Source organism: Heptranchias perlo, chromosome 40 (genome assembly GCF_035084215.1).
Source record: "Heptranchias perlo isolate sHepPer1 chromosome 40, sHepPer1.hap1, whole genome shotgun sequence".
Classification (NCBI taxonomy): Eukaryota; Metazoa; Chordata; class Chondrichthyes; order Hexanchiformes; family Hexanchidae; genus Heptranchias; species Heptranchias perlo.
Window position 1 is genome coordinate 14570678 of NC_090364.1, and position 20736 is coordinate 14591413.

At 44.7% G+C, this 20736-nt stretch overlaps 1 protein-coding gene across 2 annotated transcripts in view; it reads right to left on the reverse strand.

Moving 5' to 3' along the window:
• LOC137305733 (ankyrin repeat and fibronectin type-III domain-containing protein 1-like) overlaps positions 1–20736 on the reverse strand; it is a 102635-nt gene that overhangs the window by 51782 nt on the left and 30117 nt on the right. For both annotated transcript variants that reach the window (XM_067974670.1, XM_067974671.1), the window contains 4 exons: positions 7681–7830; positions 6470–6665; positions 3358–3562; positions 696–884 (listed from right to left, as the gene is read on the reverse strand). In XM_067974670.1, coding sequence (XP_067830771.1) covers positions 696–884; positions 3358–3562; positions 6470–6661 — 586 coding nt within the window. In that variant the 5' untranslated portion in view covers positions 6662–6665; positions 7681–7830. The remainder of the gene's footprint in view (positions 1–695; positions 885–3357; positions 3563–6469; positions 6666–7680; positions 7831–20736) is intronic.

Here is a 20736-nt window from a genome sequence, read left to right on the forward strand (position 1 = left end):
TGTGAAGTGACTCAGTCGGATGATAACATGGGGGAGGGAGAGAGAAATAGACTCATGCTGGTTCATAGCAGAGAGGACAGTGTGTAGAATGATCAGCTAAATTCAACAGCATCAGTAACTTAGGTAAGCATCTCTTGCAGGATGCAAGAAAATTTAAACAAAAAAAAATCGGGACTGCGAGAGGGTGATCTCAGGTAGAGGTGGAAAAATTGGGACTTCTGCAAAAATACAGCGTTTGAATCTGGAGCTCACTGTGTAGAGAACTACAGAAATAGACCCATTTCCCATCACTCCACAGTACAGTGTTGGAGCACTCCAGGATGTGGCCTTTCAGCAAGATCCTGTTAGGGATTGTGGCCCTCAAAGAAAAGGTAACAAGTAACACTCCCCTACTCGATGACCATATATTGACCTGGGAGTATGGACTTTACTGATGACCATATATTGACCTGGAAGTATGGACTTTACTGATGACCATATATTGACCTGGAAGTATGGACTTTACTGATGACCATATATTGACTGGGAGTATGGATTTTACTGATGACCATATATTGACCTGGGAGTATGGACTTTACTGATGACCATTTATTGACCTGGGAGTATGGATTTTACTGATGACCATTTATTGACCTGGAAGTATGGACTCTATTCTTCAGTATCTGGTGCAGTGTTTGCCAACTCTGAATACTTACACGCATTCTCAAAAGTGACTTTCATCTGCTTGTAGAGCTTGTGTTGGAATCTCCAAGTCCGGAGCTCCCTCGTCTTATTGTGGATATCAACTTCCGACGCTTCGGACCTGAGTTCCGACAGTTCTGTAATTTTCTGTCCCGCTTTGCTCACTAATGTGGTCAGGTGCATATCCCACTTTCCTTCATTGACTGGAAGGAGAGAACATCGCCGCGGAGAGTAAGAGAAAAAGAGAGAAAATGAAAAAGTTGGAGCAGTGGTGAGGATGCTGGTATAGATATTGACCTAGATTTCACACCAGCCTCAATCGATTTTTCAGTAAATCTGGGGGAGGGGGATAGAGGGGGCGGAAAATTGCTCAAGGATGTCATCCTCCTGCTGAATCCCCCATTTTCCACTCCCCAGGTCCAGTAGCATAATGAAACAACATGCAAATGAGGGAAATACATCCTCCGACATACGTCCTTCTATTGGCGTTTGAACGCTGATCGCTGGGGTTGCCTGTTAGGTCCAATGTTCTAAGGTCAGTGGAGTGGCCTCAGACATGGTAGGGGCTGTTGATCACTCTTGGAGTGATGGAGCGCACGGGGCTGCCCGCACCCAGACACGGCAATAGACCCCCAACGTCAGTCACAACAAAGCTCTACTCCGTCTGAGCGGGACTGCCAAGCACAAGAACGAAGGGCGAGGGGGCGGGGGGGCCTCGTCTACAATATTAAAATGCGGTAGTTGGAAGTCCTGCCTCAATGGAGAGGCATCCCAACTCTGTAATAGTGGGAACTTAGGCCGCCGTATCACCTATGACACACATCCTATGACTGGGAAGTACCACTGCTTTATGTACTTTATTACCAGTTTCTATTCTCTTCTCCTGAAGGTGCTGTTTCTTGTTGGCATCCCTCCAGCACCTCACCCGAGTCGTCATTCTTTGTGTGTCAACTTAGACAGTGACTGTTGGCAGGCTATTTGACCATGGAAGGTATCATAGCCATGCTGAAACCTGTCCACACACACGCATGGACTTTCTAACTGGATTCACCCGCTAGCAATCGGGAGCGGGAATCCTGGCTGATTTCTCCCCCTCTTAACACTTGGAACTGAGGCTTATTGAAGTGCCCCTACTGCTTCAGAAGAGACCAGCTAACTCCACACAGGCCAGGGTTCGAAAGTGGGATCGTCCTGGTCCGTATGGAGATGTCATGTTAATTTAATTTCAAGAAGTGAGATTGATCTTTCCAACTTTACTCAGCGCCCCTGCCCCAGATGGGTTGATGTGCAGCATGAAATCAGGAAATGGCATCACCCACCCAACAGTTTGAATATTGGTTGAGAGAATGAGAGTTTACTAATTCTTGTCCAGGTCACTAAGTAGAGTGGCTCTCAAGAATGGAATGCTCGACCTTTGGTAAGAAAAATGCAAATTACCCATTTAACCCTGTCCCAGTACGGTTAGTGTTGAATCTCACAGTGGTGTTGGTGCAGTTTATGGGCTAGCTCCAACCCAGCCAAAAAATAGCAAGAACATGAGAGTCAAAGTGAAGCCTCCAGCATTCACTACTCACAGTGAAGGTTATCCCTGGCTCCAGAATTCACTACTCTCAGTGATGGTTAACCCTGGCTCCAGAATTCACTACTCACAGTGATGGTTATCCCTGGCTCCAGAATTCACTACTCACAGTGATGGTTATCCCTGTCTCCAGAATTCACTACTCACAGTGATGGTTAACCTTGGCTCCAGCATTCACTACTCACAGTGATGGTTATCCCTGGCTCCAGAATTCACTACTCTCAGTGATGGTTAACCCTGGCTCCAGCATTCACTACTCACAGTGATGGTTATTCCTGGCTCCAGCATTCACTACTCACAGTGAAGGTTATCCCTGGCTCCAGCATTCACTACTCACAGTGATGGTTAACCCTGGCTCCAGAATTCACTACTCTCAGTGATGGTTAACCCTGGCTCCAGAATTCACTACTCACAGTGATGGTTTACCCTGGCTCCAGAATTCACTACTCACAGTGATGGTTATTCCTGGCTCCAGAATTCACTACTCACAGTGATGGTTATCCCTGGCTCCAGAATTCATTACTCACAGTGATGGTTATCCCTGGCTCCAGAATTCACTACTCTCAGTGATGGTTAACCCTGGCTCCAGCATTCACTACTCACAGTGATGGTTATTCCTGGCTCCAGCATTCACTACTCACAGTGAAGGTTATCCCTGGCTCCAGCATTCACTACTCACAGTGATGGTTAACCCTGGCTCCAGAATTCACTACTCTCAGTGATGGTTAACCCTGGCTCCAGAATTCACTACTCACAGTGATGGTTTACCCTGGCTCCAGAATTCACTACTCACAGTGATGGTTATTCCTGGCTCCAGAATTCACTACTCACAGTGATGGTTATCCCTGGCTCCAGAATTCATTACTCACAGTGATGGTTTACCCTGGCTCCAGCATTCACTACTCACAGTGATGGTTATCCCTGGCTCCAGAATTCACTACTCACAGTGATGGTTATCCCTGGCTCCAGAATTCATTACTCACAGTGACGGTTATCCCTGGCTCCAGAATTCATTACTCACAGTGATGGTTATCCCTGGCTCCAGAATTCACTACTCACAGTGATGGTTATCCCTGGCTCCAGAATTCATTACTCACAGTGATGGTTATCCCTGGCTCCAGCATTCATTAAGAGGCTTGCCATCGAGATGTTGTTAGTCAGAACAGCAATGTCCAGAGGTACCAGGCCATCACTATTAACCTTGTTCAGCTCTTCCTCTGCACCATGTTGGTCAAGTATCCGCTGGACTGCGTCAAGGTCTGCATGTTCCACAGCATCAAAGACCGAATCATACTGAATGTTCTAGAAATATAAAGGCATATATATTAAGGCAGAAAACCCTTATACTGCTTTGAGAGATGTCATTCTGTATATAATGCACCTTCTGAAAATAGATACTGAACCAACTAGCATAGGGTCGATTTCAGACTCCCAGTACTTCTCTTAGTGAATAATCTGGGGCACAACAATAGTGGTCTTTCAGAGACACTACTGAGTACCACAATATAGAAACATAGAAACATAGAAAATAGGAGCAAGAGTAGGCCATTCGGCCCTTCGGGCCTGCTCCGCCATTCAAAATGATCATGGCTGATCGTCTAACTCAGTACCCTGTTCCCGCTTTTCTCCCATATCCCTTGATCCCTTTAGCATTAAGAAATATATCTATCTCCTTCTTGAATACATCTAATGACTTGGCCTCCACTGCCTTCTGTGGTATAGAATTCCACAGGTTCGCCACCCTCTGAGTGTTCCAATGTTCTGCATTGATTCATAGACATCTTTATCTTTATACTTTCTCCATCTGTCTCCTTCTTATAATAGAACCCATGTTAAGCAATTAAACATTTGCTGCTAAGTCCCTACCCATACACACAATGTTCACTCTGTACCACAAATGACAGGTACTGACCCACAGAGTTCCCTCTGTACCATCACTGATAGGTACTGACCCACAGAATTCTCTCTGTAGATCACAGATCAGCCATGATCTTATCAAATGGCGGAGCAGGCACGAGGGGCTGAATGGCCTACTCCTGTTCCTATGTTCCTATGTTCCTATTACTGACCCACAGAATTCCCTCTGTACCATCACTGATAGGTACTGACCCAGAGAATTCCCTCTGTACCATCAGTGATAGGTACTGACCCACAGAATTCCTTCTGTACCATCACTGATAGGTACTGACCCACAGAGTTCCCTCTGTGCCATCACTGATAGGTACTGACCCACAGAGTTCCCTCTGTACCATCACTGATAGGTACTGACCCACAGAATTCCCTCTGACCCACAGAATTCCCTCTGTGCCATCACTGATAGGTACTGACCCACAGAGTTCCCTCTGTGCCATCACTGATAGGTACTGACCCACAGAGTTCCCTCTGTGCCATCACTGATAGGTACTGACCCACAGAATTCCCTCTGTACCATCACTGATAGGTACTGACCCACAGAATTCCCTCTGTGCCATCACTGATAGGTACTGACCCACAGAATTCCCTCTGTGCCATCACTGATAGATGCTCGATCAACATCCAATTGATATGGAGCTGACACATGGAAAGAAAACAGGAAAATCTGGCTGTGACTAGTCTCTATGGTAACAACAGTTACACATCCCATTCTGTGGAGCAAGTAGTCTGGTTGACGATAGTGCAGGTTCCTTCAATTTACCTCATGACTCATACTGCGGGGATATTTCACCACATGACTCATACTGCGATGTTATCTACCATGTGACTCATTGTACTGTGCTATTTTACCGCCTGACTCATAAGATGCCATTGTACTACATGAGCCTTACTGTGGTGTAATGGAGTAGTGTTTCACTGAACTTTACAGGGTAATTACATTCCCGGGGCTTATTACAATGCAGATTCTCCTCAACTTCAGTATCTGGCGTCACAACCTCAGTATTTGACGTGAACTTATGTTTCTACTTGATATACACCATTCACAAGGAAAGGTGAAATTGAAATCTTGGGCGTTTAAATGCTCTGAGCAAAGACTCTGAAGGCAAAGTGCAGGAAAGAAAGTAGGTCAACATGGTCCAATCTGTGTCATGTCCTTAGTTCAGTGCCATGCATTGATCTGAGATTCTGTCAGGGCTGACAGGGCGCTGACTTCATATCCCTGATCAGAAATACTGGAGGATATACCAGTGTTGCTATCCATAGAGTTATTTCCTAGTTTACAGTGATGTACAGGACAAATTCTATGAATAATTACATAGAATTCACAGCACACAAACAGGCCATTCGGCCCAACTGGTCTATGCCGGTGTAATGCACCACACGAGCCTCGTCCCACCTTATTTCATCTCACCTTATCTGCCTATCCTTTTATTCCTTTCTCCCTCATGTACTTATCTAGCTTCCCCTTAAATGTATCTATGCTATTCCCCTCAACTACTCCATGTGGTAGCGAGTTCCACACTCTCACCACTCTCTGGGTAAAGAGGTTTCTCCTGAATTCTTTATTGGATTTGTTGGTGACTATCTTATATTTAAAGCCCCTAATTTTGGACTCTTTCACAAGTGGAAACATCCTCTCTACATCTACCCTATCAAACCCATTCACAATTTTAAAGACCTCTATTGGGTCACCCCTCAGCCTTCTCTTTTCTAGAGGACAGCCCCAGCCTGTTCAGTCATTCCTGATAATTCTAACCTCTCAGTTCTAGTATCATCCTTGTAAATATTTTTTGCACCTTCTCCAGTGCCTCTATATTCTTTTTGTAATATGGAGACCAGAACTGTTCACAGTACTCTAAGTGTGGTCTATACAAGTTTAACATAACTTCCCTGCTTTTCAATTCTATCCCTCTAGAAATGAACCCCAGTGCTTTGTTTGCATTTTTCATGGTCTTGTTAACTTGTGTTGCTACTTTTGATGATTTGTGAATCTGTACCCCAAGACCCCTTTGCTCCTCTATCCCATTTAGACTCTTATTTTCCAAGGAGTAGGTGGCCTCCATATTCCTCCCAAAATGCACCATCTCACACTTATCTATATTAAAGTTAATTTGCCAATTACATGCCCATTCTGCATGTCTTCTTGTATTTTGTGTTATAAGGACCAATCAATTTGTACAGAGGAAGACAATTGGTAAGAACTTGTCAGTGATGGTATTTACTCCCAGAATAACCTTCCTTTTTAAACCAGATAAATAAATTGTTGATAATGAGATGCAAGTTGTGAACACATGCCATGGATGAAGATTTCTTGTTTCTTTCCTTCTCCATTTTTTTGATGAGGCAGCCCTCCTCTGAGCTGGAGGCGCCCTTTAACCTGAAGGAAAGATTGCGGTACAGTCGTTTGGCAGCATTTGGAGACATGGGCCCCAGTGACTTCCTCCTCTGGAGTGGCTCCCTGATTGGCTGCGTCATTTCATTCAGCATTCACCTGTAAAAAAAGGCATTTCCAAATTTGCTTTGTCCAAAATTTATGCAGGAAAAATTGGCATTGGCTCAAAAATCATAGAGATATTTTTGTGTTCCCCCCTCTCCCCAGACACCCCCCAACCAGTTTTCTTCCCTCCTGTCCTGAAGGCTGAGGTCAAGTTCCATCAGAGGCAGCACCAGGTTCCATTCCTAGCCATGCAGGCAGGTTAATGCTAGACCTTCACCAATGCTGCTCAGAAATCAGCCACTGGGAAGTGTGCAACTGTGATCCAAAGTGACTATCCCTCTGACTGTTCACCATCCCCGTAAGATAGGTCTAGGTGCTGTTTACCATCTCCCCACAGTGCTATGGCTGAGATGTGAAACTCAATGAGTGGAGGCCCTCAGGCACAGTCCAGCCCATGGATGCATTTCTGTTGTCGCTCCCATTGCAATGAATGGAGCTGCTCCAGGAAGCCTCCTGTAACCAGAGCTGCCTTGGGGTGAGGAGACCTGAGATGCAAGGTCTCCGTTTTGGTAAGGGAGGCGTCCTGAGCCAGCTGGGTTCATGCATACGTGCCAACCTACAAAACTCAGAAATGCTGACAAATCAAAAGGGAACGTAGAACTGATAAACAGCATCGAATAAAAGCCTATATGACCAAGGCACTGCCTGAAGGTGACTGAATACGTTAAACTCCTCTTGTAACTGAATTTCAGGATTTTGATTAGTGCTTCTGGATCACATTCTGCAATTCAGTTTGATTTTGAAACCCAATGGCCTCACATATGACGTATAAAAAGAAATAGTTGCAATGGGAGTGCAGTGGGACATGCATCTGTCATGAATTAAACTACAGCTACACCAAATATTCCATTGGTTGTATTATAAGAGGGAAAAAAACTAAAGCACATAAAAGTGCAATTTTTACAGTGGTGTGTTTACGTATTTTGAAAAGGGAGTAGTGAGCTCTGATGGTGCAAAATTTATCTCTAGTGGAGAGAGACATTTTTCCAGAAAGGAAATGGTAACTCACGTTGGTCTGGCCGAACTCCCATCGATCAATGTAAACTGGCAGATCAAGGGCTCACACAAATGGAATCTTATGGAGTTCAATATCCCTGCTTGGACAACACTACTTGGGGTTCAGAGCAGATACTCTAAGGACATATTCCCACGCTTGATCCTGAAAAAACAATCATAAATTCATGAGTGATGTCCAGCACTTTTATTGACCTGGTGATAACCTTCCTGCCCTCGTTACTGGAGGTGTGGGCAGGGAAGACTGTTCGCTTCAGCATTAACTGGTTTGCAATAGTTTGGATGGGGGGTGCTGAAGAATCACCAAGGTTTCCATTTCCAATCACTGTGCAGCGATTCCTCCGATAGAACCAGCTAGTGAACATTGAGAGAGGACAGGCTCAGGTCTGCGGTCCAGAAACTCACCCTAACGGAAATACTTCTTGTGTGAGTCTAGACAGTGAGCTCGGCAAATCAGTTGGCTGTTGGGGCATCTCAGCCGAGGCTGACCCTGAGCTCACCCAACCTCCACACACCCGTGTGCACTTCCCAGCAGAGATCACTGGACAGCGATCAGCAGCAGGAAACCTGGCTGATTCCGTTGCTTTCATTGGGGGTACTGAGACCGATTGTCTCAGCTGAGATCAGTTAGCTCAGCACAGGATGGGGTCCAACCTGGGACTTGCCTTTTTTGAAACTCATCCAGGGTGTGAGAAGTTAGTGTTGGACAATGGGACACTTTCCATTTTGGTCAGCGAGTGTCAGGATCAAGCAGTCTGAAGTCAGGTATAGAACAGAGAAAGGAAGAGTAAGAGGGAAAGGGAAGGGGTCTCCCTATTCTGCCTCATTAAGGTGAAGAGGACCCTTGTTGCAATAGTGTTACATTTTTCCATTTCCTGTAGCAGCCATTGTTACGGCTTCTCTAAGTGAGATTCCCAACTAATGCAGAATCAGTGTCAGTTTCAAGTCATGGGCCCACTGCCTACAGTTATTACGGAGTGGAATTCACTGCCTGAAAGGGCGGTGGAAGTAGATTCAATAGTAACTTTCAAAAAGGAATTGGATAAATACTTGAAAAGGAAACATTTGCAGGGCTGTGGGGAAAGTGCAGGGTGAATGGGAATAATTGGATAGCTCTTTCAAAGAGTCGGCACAGGCGTGATGGTCCGATTGGCCTAAATCTGTGCTGTAAGATTCTATGATTCTATTCTGCAAGGAACTGGATTGAGACTGCCCCAAGTTTATTTCATGTAACACAGGCAGCAGAGGAGACTTTCCTTCAGGTAAGGAAGTTAAAAGTTATGGAAACTTTTAGGTGTCAGACTTGGCTCAGTGGGTGGCACTTTTGCCTCTGACCCAGATGGTTGTGGGTTTAAGCCCCACTCTAGAGACTTGAGCACAAAATCTGGGCTGACACTCTCAGTGTAGTAGTGAAGGAGTGCTGCACTGTCGGATCTGCCGTCTTTTGGATGAGACGTTAAACTGACGCCTCGTCTGCCCTCTCAGGTGGATGTAAAAGATCCCATGGCATTATTTTGAAGAAGTGCAGGAGAGTTCTCCCCGGTGTCCTGGGGCTAATATTTATCCCTCAACCAACATCACTAAAACAGATTATCTGGTCATCACGTTGCTGTTTGTGGGACTTTGCTGTGTTCAAATTGGCTGCCTCGTTTCCTGCATTACAACAGTGACTATACTTCAAAGAGTACTTAACTGGCTGTAAAGCGCTTTGGGATGTCCTGAGGTCATGAAATGCGCTATATAAATGCGAGTCCTTTCTTAAGATGCTTAAGAGTAATTTAGTGTGTTGTAAGTTAATGAGCATTTTATTTGGTCAAAGAGGTGAGCATTTCTCTTCCTCAGGTACTCAGTACATGTATCCTCGGTGGCACCTTGTCCTATTTTATATATAAAAGAAAGAAGGGCTCACACTTACATAGGGCTTGTCACGTCTCTTGGAAATATCTCAAAGTGCTTCATATATAATGAAGTACTTTTCAAGTGCGATGACTTACATCAGCAAACGTGACACAAGATCTTACAAATAGCATTGAGATGAATGATCGGTGAATCTTTTTTTTTAAAGGTTTCTGCTCTATCGTAAGAAATGACCCTATTGTTAGAAAGTTCTCGTGAAACTGCTGCTTTACCAAGGGTAGACTATAAAACGGCAAGTACGAAAAGGAAAGAACCACTTTAGGAACCAAGAGATAAGTCATTGCTTATCAGCAGGAAGTCACTGTGGGAGCCGACTGAAAAAGCTCAAGTTCTAGCCAGTACTTTGTAAAATTATTTCATAAGGATGTGAACGGGGTTCTGAAATGATGTTGATAATTCAACTGCCCAATTATATATTTGTTCTAAATTTACAGCTTTGTGTCTTAAAGCCCCAATGCTGCTTTATTCAGCCAAGTTTACCTCTTCTGATCAGTATCCTATATAAATGTGAGCCTTTCTTTCTTTTATTTATACATAATAGTCTTTTTCTGATGCAAATTAAAAACTACAAAATATATACTAAATTATAACGAATTCCAGTGACTTTCTGATAACTGCATAATCTGTTTTCAAGCCAAATGTCAGTGCATATTGTAAAGTTAAGAAACAATTGCTAAATAAAAGATTCCTTTGAATTGCTTGCCCTTAGCAATGCCATTAGGAAACATGTGTAGAGTACCTAAAAAAAGCAGTGCTGACCAGTTTAATCACTAAATTACAATGCACTAAATTGACCGTTAGCACACACATGCAGCGTAGAAAATGGTCATCACTGCTCCCGTTTTCAAGCAGAAAACAAGGCCGAAAATAGCCAATTTCACAGGGCTATGCATCCCAAGCACGCCTGAAAAAAGTCTGACAACATATTGATCTTGGACGATCTTGAGGCGCCCAGGGCAGAGACCCAAAACAGGCGTTAGGCCACTTGTCTATGCTAACGCCTGTTTTAGGGCCCCTCAGGGTAATTGGGCTGCCTTGAGCAGAACCTACGCCAAGCCTGCTCCGCTCAGGTTTTGTTGGCGTGGATGAGGCCTGGCAAGCGGCCGCCCACCTAAATGTGGGGTCAAGAGGAGCAAGAGTGCTTTTCCGGCTCCACCGTGCTCCTGATGGCCGCTGCCGCCTGCGATCAGCCCCCCTCCTGCTGTCAGCCTTCCCTGCCCACTCCTGGGACTTACCCGAGGCCAATGAAGGGCGGAGCTGCCTGTGGAGGCGTGACAGGAGCCGGCAGCTCACACGGAATATTTGGATGAAGCCTGAGGCCGAATTTCGGGCCAGCGTCTGGCCTCTCGGTTTGGGCGCGCCGCGAAACCAGGCCCGAAAATGGGTCCAGACTAATTTCTACTTCCATGACTTCGATGGAGAGTAAAATTGGGAGGGGTGTAAAACCAGCGTTACACCCGATACCATCAGACGAGCAGGTTAGATTAAAATTTCCCCCAAAGCATCTGAAACAGTCCAAAATAGACACCAATAAGTGGGAACAACTTGCTCAGGATAAGGAAGCAAGGCATAAAAACCATCCATGAAGACGCCACCTACTATGAGGCACGTTGTAGTGCTGATGCTAAATGTAAACACCAGCTAAGGAAATCTCCCCTGAAAAAACAACCTGGTGTATCTGGGATCCATTGTTTAATCTATGGTCACTCATTCCGAGCAAAAATAGGTTTCATTAACAACAACAACTTGCATTTATATAGCACCTTTAACATAGCAAAACATCCCAAGGTGCTTCACTGGGGCATTATCAAACAAAATTTGACACCAAATCCACATGAGGAGATTAGGGCAGGTGACCAAAAGCTTGGTCAAAGAGGTAGGTTTTAAGGAATGTCTTAAAAGATGAGGGCAAGGTTGAGAGGCGGAGAAGTTTAGGGAGGGAATTCCAGAGCTTAGGGCGTAGGCAGCTGAAGGCAGGGCCGTCAATGGTGTAGCAATTAAAATTGGGGATGTGCAAGTGGCCATAATTGGAGGAGCAGAGATCTCGGAGGGTTGTAGGGCTGGAGGAGGTTACAGAGATAGGGAGGGGCGAGGCCATGGAGGGATTTGAAAACAAGGATGAGAATTTTAAAATTAAGACGTTGCTGGACCGACAGCCACAGGGTGATGGGTGAACGGGACTTGGTGCGAGTTAGGATACAGGTAGCAGAGTTTTTGATGAGCTCAAGTTTACAGAGGGCGGAAGATGGGAGGCCGGCCAGAAGAGCATTGGAATAGTCCAGTCTAGTTCACCAAAGAACTCACTGCAAAAATTGAGATCATCTATATCAAAGGACATAACAATGACACTGCACAGAATATTATTACCACAATGTTATTATCACAATGGCTACACTGTACAATGTTATTACCAATTACCACAATGGCGACACTGTGTACAATGTTATTAACACAATGTAGACACTGCGTACAGTGTTGTTAACACAATGAATTCTCTGTGTGCAATGTTATTATCACAATTAATTCACTGTATACAATGTTATTAACACAATGTAGACACTGCGTACAGTGTTGTTATCACAATTAATTCACTGTGTACAATATTATTAACACAATGGATACAGCAATTGAAGAAGATCGGGGCACGGTGATGAGGGGGGCTCAGAGCACGGCAGCGAGGAGGGAGGGAGAGATCGGGGGGGAGCGAGATTGCGGGAGGGGCATGGGTCTGAAGATCGCGGGGAGTCTGAAGATCACGGGGAGGTTCTGAAGATTATGAGGGGGCCGGCCGATCGCGGGGAGAGAGAGGTCACGGCAGAAGATTTGCTTGAGCAGCCGGGGGGAAGCACTCATGCTCCTCCTGGCCCACAAGTGCTATAAAAAGCACTTACCTACTGGATCAAAAGCAAAATACTGCAGATGCTGGAAATCTGAAATAAAAACAGAAAATGCATCTGTGGAGAAAGAAACAGAGTTAACGTTTCAGGTCGATGACCCTTCGTCAGAACTGGAAAAAGTTGAAGATTAAACAGTTTTTAAGCAAGTACAGAGTCAGGGAAAGGTTGTGGGGGGGGGGGGGGTGGTGGTGCGGGGGGAGGAAGAGGAGGGGAAGAAAGAACAAAAGGGAAGATTTCTGATAGGGTGGAGGGCAGGATTGATTCAATGGGATGATGGTGCAAGGCAAGGAGAGTGGTAATGGGACAAATAAAGAAACAAAAGATGGGCCTAGAGGAGCTGTAAATGGCAACATCAGAACTAAAGAAGCACTTGCTGTCCGAAAAAAAGGGGAGCAGTGGTTATGATCTGAAGTTATTGAAATCAATGTGGAATCCTGAAGATTGTTAAGTGCCTAATCGAAAGCTGAGGTGCTGATCCTTGAGCTTCTGCTGAGCTTCATTGGAACAGTGTAGGAGGCCGAGGACAGAGAGGTCAGAGTGGGAATGGGACGGGGAATTAAAATGGTGAGCGACCGGCAGGTCTTACCTACTGGATCTGGCATTTCCCACCTCCCTTTAGCTGCCGGGTTTCCCGAGCCCTGAGAAACCCGGCCAGCCAGCGCTAAATTCAAATGGCTCCCAAATTCTGAGGAACGGAACCTCGTTTAAATATTATAATCATGGACCTGCCTCTCCAGAGCGGGTTACTTGGACGCCCCAAACCCATCGCGGTTAAACCGGAAGCAGGCGCGCTCGCGACTGGTTGAGGTTAGGTTTCACATTTTTACCAATTCGATTACTACCCACCCAACCTTCTCCCGCCCCATCGTGGGGCGGGGGGGGGAATTAAAATTCCCTTTACTGCATACATTGTTATTAACACTATGGATACACTGCGTACAATGATTGTAATATACCATTCATAGCATAAACTGCAATAGATCAACTCTTTCATATTTCAGTCAGATTTTAAGAATATCTTTTCTTCACAATAGTATAGTGGTGATGTGCTCCTTGAAACAGTAATTCTGGCAGTCAATGTTGTGTAACAAACAGTCCATTCAAATAGTATCAATGTATTTTACAATGGAAATAGCTTGACAACATTTTGTGATCGTAGAAAGTGATTTAACATTACTTTTGGAACCAACATTGAGGTCTATATAAATGCTATTTTTGAACTGTGTAAATAATTATGGGTTGTAATTTAGCTTAACTGTGCATCTTGCTTCTTGTCGAGATTTAACCATGTTCAAAATAAAAAATGATTTTTACTGATTTCCTCTGAATTAATCCTGGTGTTTTGGGCTCTTTTTTCTCACCCCTGATTTTTGCTCAGTTTTTGATGCTTAAAAAAGACTGAAAAACCTCTGTGCTCGCTGACATTGGCTCTCGGTCCACTAATGTCTCAATTTTAAAATTCTAATCCTCGTGTTCAAATCCCTCCATGGCCTCGCCTCTCTCCATATCTCTGCAGCCTTCTCCAGACCTACAACCCTCCAAGAATTTTGTGTTCCTCCAATTCTGGCCTCTTGTGCATCCCCCACTACCTTTGCCCCACCATTGGCGGCCGTGCCTTCAGCTGCCTAGGCCCTAAGCTCTGGAATTCCCTCCACCTCTCTCTCCTCCTTTAAGATTCCTTAAAACCTACCTCTTTGACCAAGCTTTTAGCCACTTGTCCTATTGTCTCCTTCTTTGGCTCAGTGACAATTTTTGTCTGATTATGCCCCCGTGAAGTGCCTTGGGACGTTTCTCTATGTTAAAGACACTATATAAATGCAAGTTGCTGTTGTGGGGCACCCCTGCTCCTTCTAGCCCACAAGGAAACCTTAGGCAAAAATAACTGAGCTTCTTGTCCCTCTTGTGGGCCTGTTGCTCCATGGCGCCTAGTGTTCGATGTGGCCCTCACTTGTTTGGGGCGAGGGCCTTCAACATTGCCCAAAACGTCCCTGTTAAAAAGGCGTGTGGCGTGGACACGGTGAGTACCACGTTGCCTCCATTTTAACCCCTGCACTCCCCATTCTCATTGGGCGCAGGGGACTAAAGTGGGTCTTGCTTGTCTCAAGTGGACAGGTGTCCCGTTTCTCAGTGCTAACATCCCTAACTAACATCCTTAACCAACATCCCTAACTAACATCCTTAACCGACATCCCTAACTAACATCCCTAACCTTGATGGGTGCAAATGATTAAAGAAACAGGCACGTTGAAGGCAAACGGTGCCTTGGGGAGGGGAATGCCTAGAGAAAGCATGTGCCATTTTCATAGTGCCCCCTTTAAAGCAACCCTGAAGCAATTTTATTTGTATCTCGATATAGGATTATGGCTTGGAAAGGGTTAATCATTTGTTTTTTTTGTGCTGAGTAGTTGTCAGATCGGTTTTTGCAAAGTTACCATTTCCGATAATTGATTTCAGAAGCTGATCTGATGCTAGCCTGCAATTGTAGGTGCGTCATTAACATCAGACACACAGAACATGCTTAGAATAATAAATCTAAACAGGCACCCAGCATTTAATAAATGAAAAGACACCCTAACATTTTGGGTACTGATGAGTGACCCAGTTCTGATCAGGGATCTCCATCAAAAACATTGATCTGTAGGCCCAGAATTTGCTGGAGTGGGCTTTTTCCCTCGCCTTTCAGATCATATTATTTTAGAGCAGAAAATTGCTCGAAGTGCAGGCTGATAACAGCACGGCGAGGGCAACGGGCATCTGGGACCTCCTGCAAGTCGGGTCCAATGGTCTATCTCCTTCACCAATGAAATCTAAGAATAGAGGCAGAAACAGATCGAACGATAGAGAAGGAAATAGGGTGAATCACAGTCAAATTAGATACAGAAAGAGAAATAAAGAGAGGGAAAGATTGTGAGAGTGGATTGAGAGAGAGAGAAAAAAGAGGCAGAAAGGAAAAGTAAGAACATTTAAAAAAAATATAAAATTTTAAAAACCTCTAGGAACAATTCACTACCTGAGACTCCACAGTTTCATTGTTCCCTTTCAGGGCCTCCTGAGTGGCATGACAGGACCATAAATCATTTCATTAACAGGGTCCTTACGACATGAATTACCAACCACAATATTTTCGGACTTTGCATTCCCAGTGGGAAGCCTGTACTTTTCTGTGCCGACGTTAAGCCTGGAAATAAAGCCGGGTTGCGGTCGCGACCCAAAAAACAACTGTTTTCAACTCCCACCCACCCCCAACCCACCCGTTCTTGGGATTTAAAATCACCCCCATGGAGTTCTCTACTGTGATGAGCGCATATGTATAATTAGTCCAGATTACAGAGCTACTTACAGAGGAATCAGCACTGAGGTGCACATCAACTGTCGCGTTCTAGACAGGAGTCAGTTGCTCTCGGTATAAACTACGTCATTTCACCACAGTTAACCACAAATTTAGCATGACTATTAGTCCCTCATCTGTTGTCACGTAGTATCAGAACACTTCCTGAGGATTTATATGTCAACATGCACAGAGAACCAAATGAAAACACACGTTAATGCCTTTGCAAAACTAGCAGGTACACATTTAGCCTGCACAGCTGATGTGCATTGCTTGCACAATTTAGATGGTCACAAGGGTCTGAAATCCCTCAGTTAACAAAAAAATTATAATGACTGTTTTACTTTGTAATTATTAACCTGTGAGCAAAATAGTGAGAACGTGAGATTTCTGAGAATGTGATTTTGCTCGCGGCCAGTTATCTACAGGGAAAAGTCTTGCATTCACATAGCACCTTTCACAACCTCAGGACATTCCAAGCGCTTAACAGCCAGTGAAGTATTTTTCTTTTGATGTGTAATCACTGTTTTAATGTACATGCCTGTCCAGCATCACCTCAATTTTAAAATTCTCATCCTTGTTTCCTAATCTCTCCATGGCCTCACCCCCCCACTCCCCCAATCTCTGTAACCTCCTCCAGCCCTACAACCCTCTGAGATCTCTACGCTCCTCCGATTCTGGCTTTTTGCGCATCCCCGATTTTCATTGCTCCACCATTGGCATCTGTGCCTTCAGATGCCTAGGCCCTAAACTCTGGAATTCCCTCATAGAATCATAGAAGGTTACAGCACGGAAGGAGGCCATTCGGCCCATCGAGTCTGCACCAGCTCTATGCAAGAGCAATTCAACTAGTCCCACTGCCCCGCCCTATCCCCGTAGCCCTGCACATTTTTTTGTTTCAAGTACTTATCCAGTTCCCTTTTGAAGGCCATGATTGAATCTGCCTCCACCACCCCCTCGGGCAGTGCATTCCAGATCCTAACCACTCGCTGTGTAAAAAAGTTTTTCCTCATGTCACCTTTGGTACTTTTGCCAATCACCTTAAATCTATGCCCTCTGGTTCTTGACCCTTCCGCCAATGGGAACAGTTTCTCTCTATCTACTCTGTCTAGACCCTTCATGATTTTGAATAACTCTATCAAATCTCCTCACAACCTTCTCTGTTCCAAGGAGAACAATCTCAGCTTCTCCAGTCAATCCACGTAATTTAAGTCCCTCATCCCTGGAATCATTCTAGTAAATCTCCTCTGCACCCTCTCTAAGGTCTTCACATCCTTCTAAAGTGCGGTGCCCAGAACTGGACACAATACTCCAGTTGTGGCCGAACTGGTGTTTTATAAAGGATCATCATCACTTCCTTGCTTTTGTATTCTGTGCCTCTATTTATAAAGCCTAGGACCCCGTATGCTTTATTAACTGCTTTCTCAACCTGCCCTGCCACCTTCAATGATATATGCACATATACCCCCCACATCTCTCTGTTCCTCCACCCCTTTTAAGAATTGTGTCCTCTAGTTTATATTGCCTCTGCTCATTTTTCCTACCGAAATGTATCACCTCGCATTTTTCCGCGTTAAACTTCATCTGCCACGTGTCCGCCCATGCCGCCAGAGTGTCTATATCCTCTTGAAGTCTATCGCTATCCTCCTCACAGTTTACTACCCTTCCAAGTTTTGTGTCATCTGCAAATTTTGAAATTGTGCCCTGTACACCCAAGTCCAAGTCATTAATATATATCAAGAAAAGCAATGGTCCCAGCACCGACCCCTGGGGAACACCACTGTACACCTCCCTCCAGTCCGAAAAACAACCGTTCACCACTGCTCTATGTTTCGTCATTTAGCCAATTCTGTATCCATGTTGCCCCCTTTATTTCATGGGCCGCAATATTAATAGCAAGCCTACCATGTGGCACTTTATCAAACGCTATTTGAAAATCCATGTGCACCACATCAACTGCATTGCCGTCATCTACCTTCTCTGTTATCTCATCAAAAAACTCTATCAAGTTGGTTAAACACGATTTGCTTTTAACAAATCCATGCTTGCTTTCCTTAATCAATCCACACTCATTCAAGCAACTGTTAATTCTGTCCCGGATTATCGTTTCCAAAAGTTTCCCCACCACCGAGGTTAAACTGACTGGCCAATAGTTGCTGGGTTTATCTTTAAGACGCTCCTTAAAACCTACCTCTTTGACCAAGCTTTTGGTCAACTGTCTTAACATCTCCTTATATGGCTCAGTGTCAATTTTTTTTTGATAATCGCTCCTGTGAAGTGCCTCGGGACATTTTACTATGTTAAAGGCGTTATATAAATGCAAGTTGTCGAGCCCTCCCTCTCTGCGAATAGGATTGTGACATTGCATGTAAAGTATGTGGTATTGTAGCTCATGGGTTGAACAGAAATCCTTGTTAACTTACAGCAAGAAAGAAAAGAAAATTTAGAAAGAAAGGAAGAAAACTTGCATTTATACAGCACCTTTCACGATCTCAGGAACCCCCATCAAAGGGCTTCACAGACAATAAAGTACTTCTAAAATGTAGTCACTGTTGTAATGTGGGAAATGGTAATTTGCACACAGCAAAGACCCACAAACAGTATTGTGATGACCAGATGATCTGTTTTAGTGATTAAGGTTGAGGGATAAATATTGGCCAGGACACTGGAAATGAGACGAGACCTCTCAAGCATCTCCTAGCGGAAAGAGGCAGAATCAACACTTTATCAAACCATGCCATAGATGGTAAACTACAGGACAGATTTATTCAAAATAACAGATAAGCAGCAGCAATAGACAATAAAGCAGATTAGAACAGTTTACAGAACTTTACCTATGTCATCTCATAGCAAAAGCAGAAAACTTTCCCAGTTAGAATGTGCTTGCTACCACATGGAGTACTTGAGGTGAATAGTATAGATGCATTTATGGAAAAGCTAGATAAATACATGAGGGAGAAAGGAATAGAAGGTTATGTTGATAGGTGTAAATGAAATAGGGAGGGAATAGGCTTGTGTGGAGCATAAACATTGGCATGGATCAGTTGGGCTGAATGGCCTGTTCTGTGCTGTAAATTCTATGTAATTCTATGTAATGTGCTCTGGCCATTGACCATTATTGTTCTGACAGCACAGATCTGCCCTCCTGCTCCAGGATTTCAGGGCAATTTATAATTTAGAAACAAAAGCTATAGCAAAGAATGCTTTGATTTATAAATTATTTTTTCCTATTTTGTTAGCCCTTCCCCTGACCCATAGCAAGCCCGGGTCCCTTGCTGAAAGGCAGGTGGGTGACCTGCTCCATGGCCTCTATCTGTGTTCCAGTGACAGCCTGTTCCCTACAGCTGATCTTTCAAATAAATTAATACATTCAGCAAAATATATTGTCTTTGGTTAAAACAGGCAGCAGTCGCAGATGACGATAATGTCATGAGGGATGAGAGGATTGTCCTATGAGGAGAGATTAAGTAGAGTGGGCCTATACTCTCTGGAGTTTAGAAGAATGAGAGTTGATCTCATTGAAACATATAAGATTATGAGGGGGCTTGACAGGGTAGATGCTGAGAGATTGTTTCCCTTGACTGGAGAGTCTAGAACTAGGGGGCATAGTCTCAGGATAAGGGGTCGGCCATTTAAGACTGAGATGAGGAGGAATTTCTTCACTCAGGTGATTGTGAATCTTTGGAATTCTCAACCACAGAGGGCTGTGGATGCTCAGTCATTGAGTATATTCAAGGTTGAGATCAATAGATTTTTGGACTCTAGGGGAATTAAGGGGGATCGGGTGGGAAAGTGGAGTTGAGGCCAAAGATCAGCCATGATCTTATTGAATGGAGGAGCAGGTGCGAGGGGCCGTGTGGCCTACTCCTGCTCCTATTTCTTACGTTCTTATATGTGTTCGTCTCTTACACAAGGACTTTCTGGATATGAGTCAGAGCTCCATGGTGTGTACCGCAGGCTACAACACTATAGAAAGTGAGACCGGAATGGAAATTCATCCTCAGAACAACACAACAGTCACGAATGTCAGGTTCAGCACGATGGGTCCACCACTGTGCTGAGATGAGGGTTTAAATGCTTCCACCAATTCCAGTTTTTCTTTCACCAACATAATCACTGCCTCTTGATTTATCTTGTCTTCTTTTCAATCTTTGACCTCCTGCAATCAAGGCCTTGGGTCTTCATCTGTGTTTCTCAATAAAAAACTGACTCTGCAGTGAGATTTCTAACGAATGTGCCAGTGTAAAGGTGGGAGTGTGCTAGTGTAATGGTGAGAGTGTGCTGTTGTAACTAGCACATTCCCACCATCACACTAGCACACACCCACCATCACACTAGCATACTCGCACTGTCACACTAGCGCACACCCAATGTCACACTAGCACACTCCCACCATTACACCAGCACACTCCCACTGTCACACTAGCACACTCCCACCGTTACACCAGCACACTCCCACTGTCACACTAGCACACTCCCACCGTTACACCAGCACACTCCCACTGTTACACTAGCACATTCCCACTGTTACACTAGCACACTCCCACTGTCACACTAGCACACTCCCACCGTTACACTAGCACACTCCCACTGTCACACTAGCACACTCCCACCGTTACACTAGCTCACTCCCACTGTTACACTAGCACACTCCCACCGTTACACTAGCTCACTCCCACCGTTACAATAGCACACTCCCACCGTTACACTAGCTCACTCCCACTGTTACACTAGCTCACTCCCACCGTTACACTAGCTCACTCCCACTGTTACACTAGCTCACTCCCACCGTTACACTAGCTCACTCCCACCGTTACACTAGCTCACTCCCACTGTTACACTAGCTCACTCCCACCGTTACAATAGCACACTCCCACCGTTACACTAGCTCACTCCCACCGTTACACTA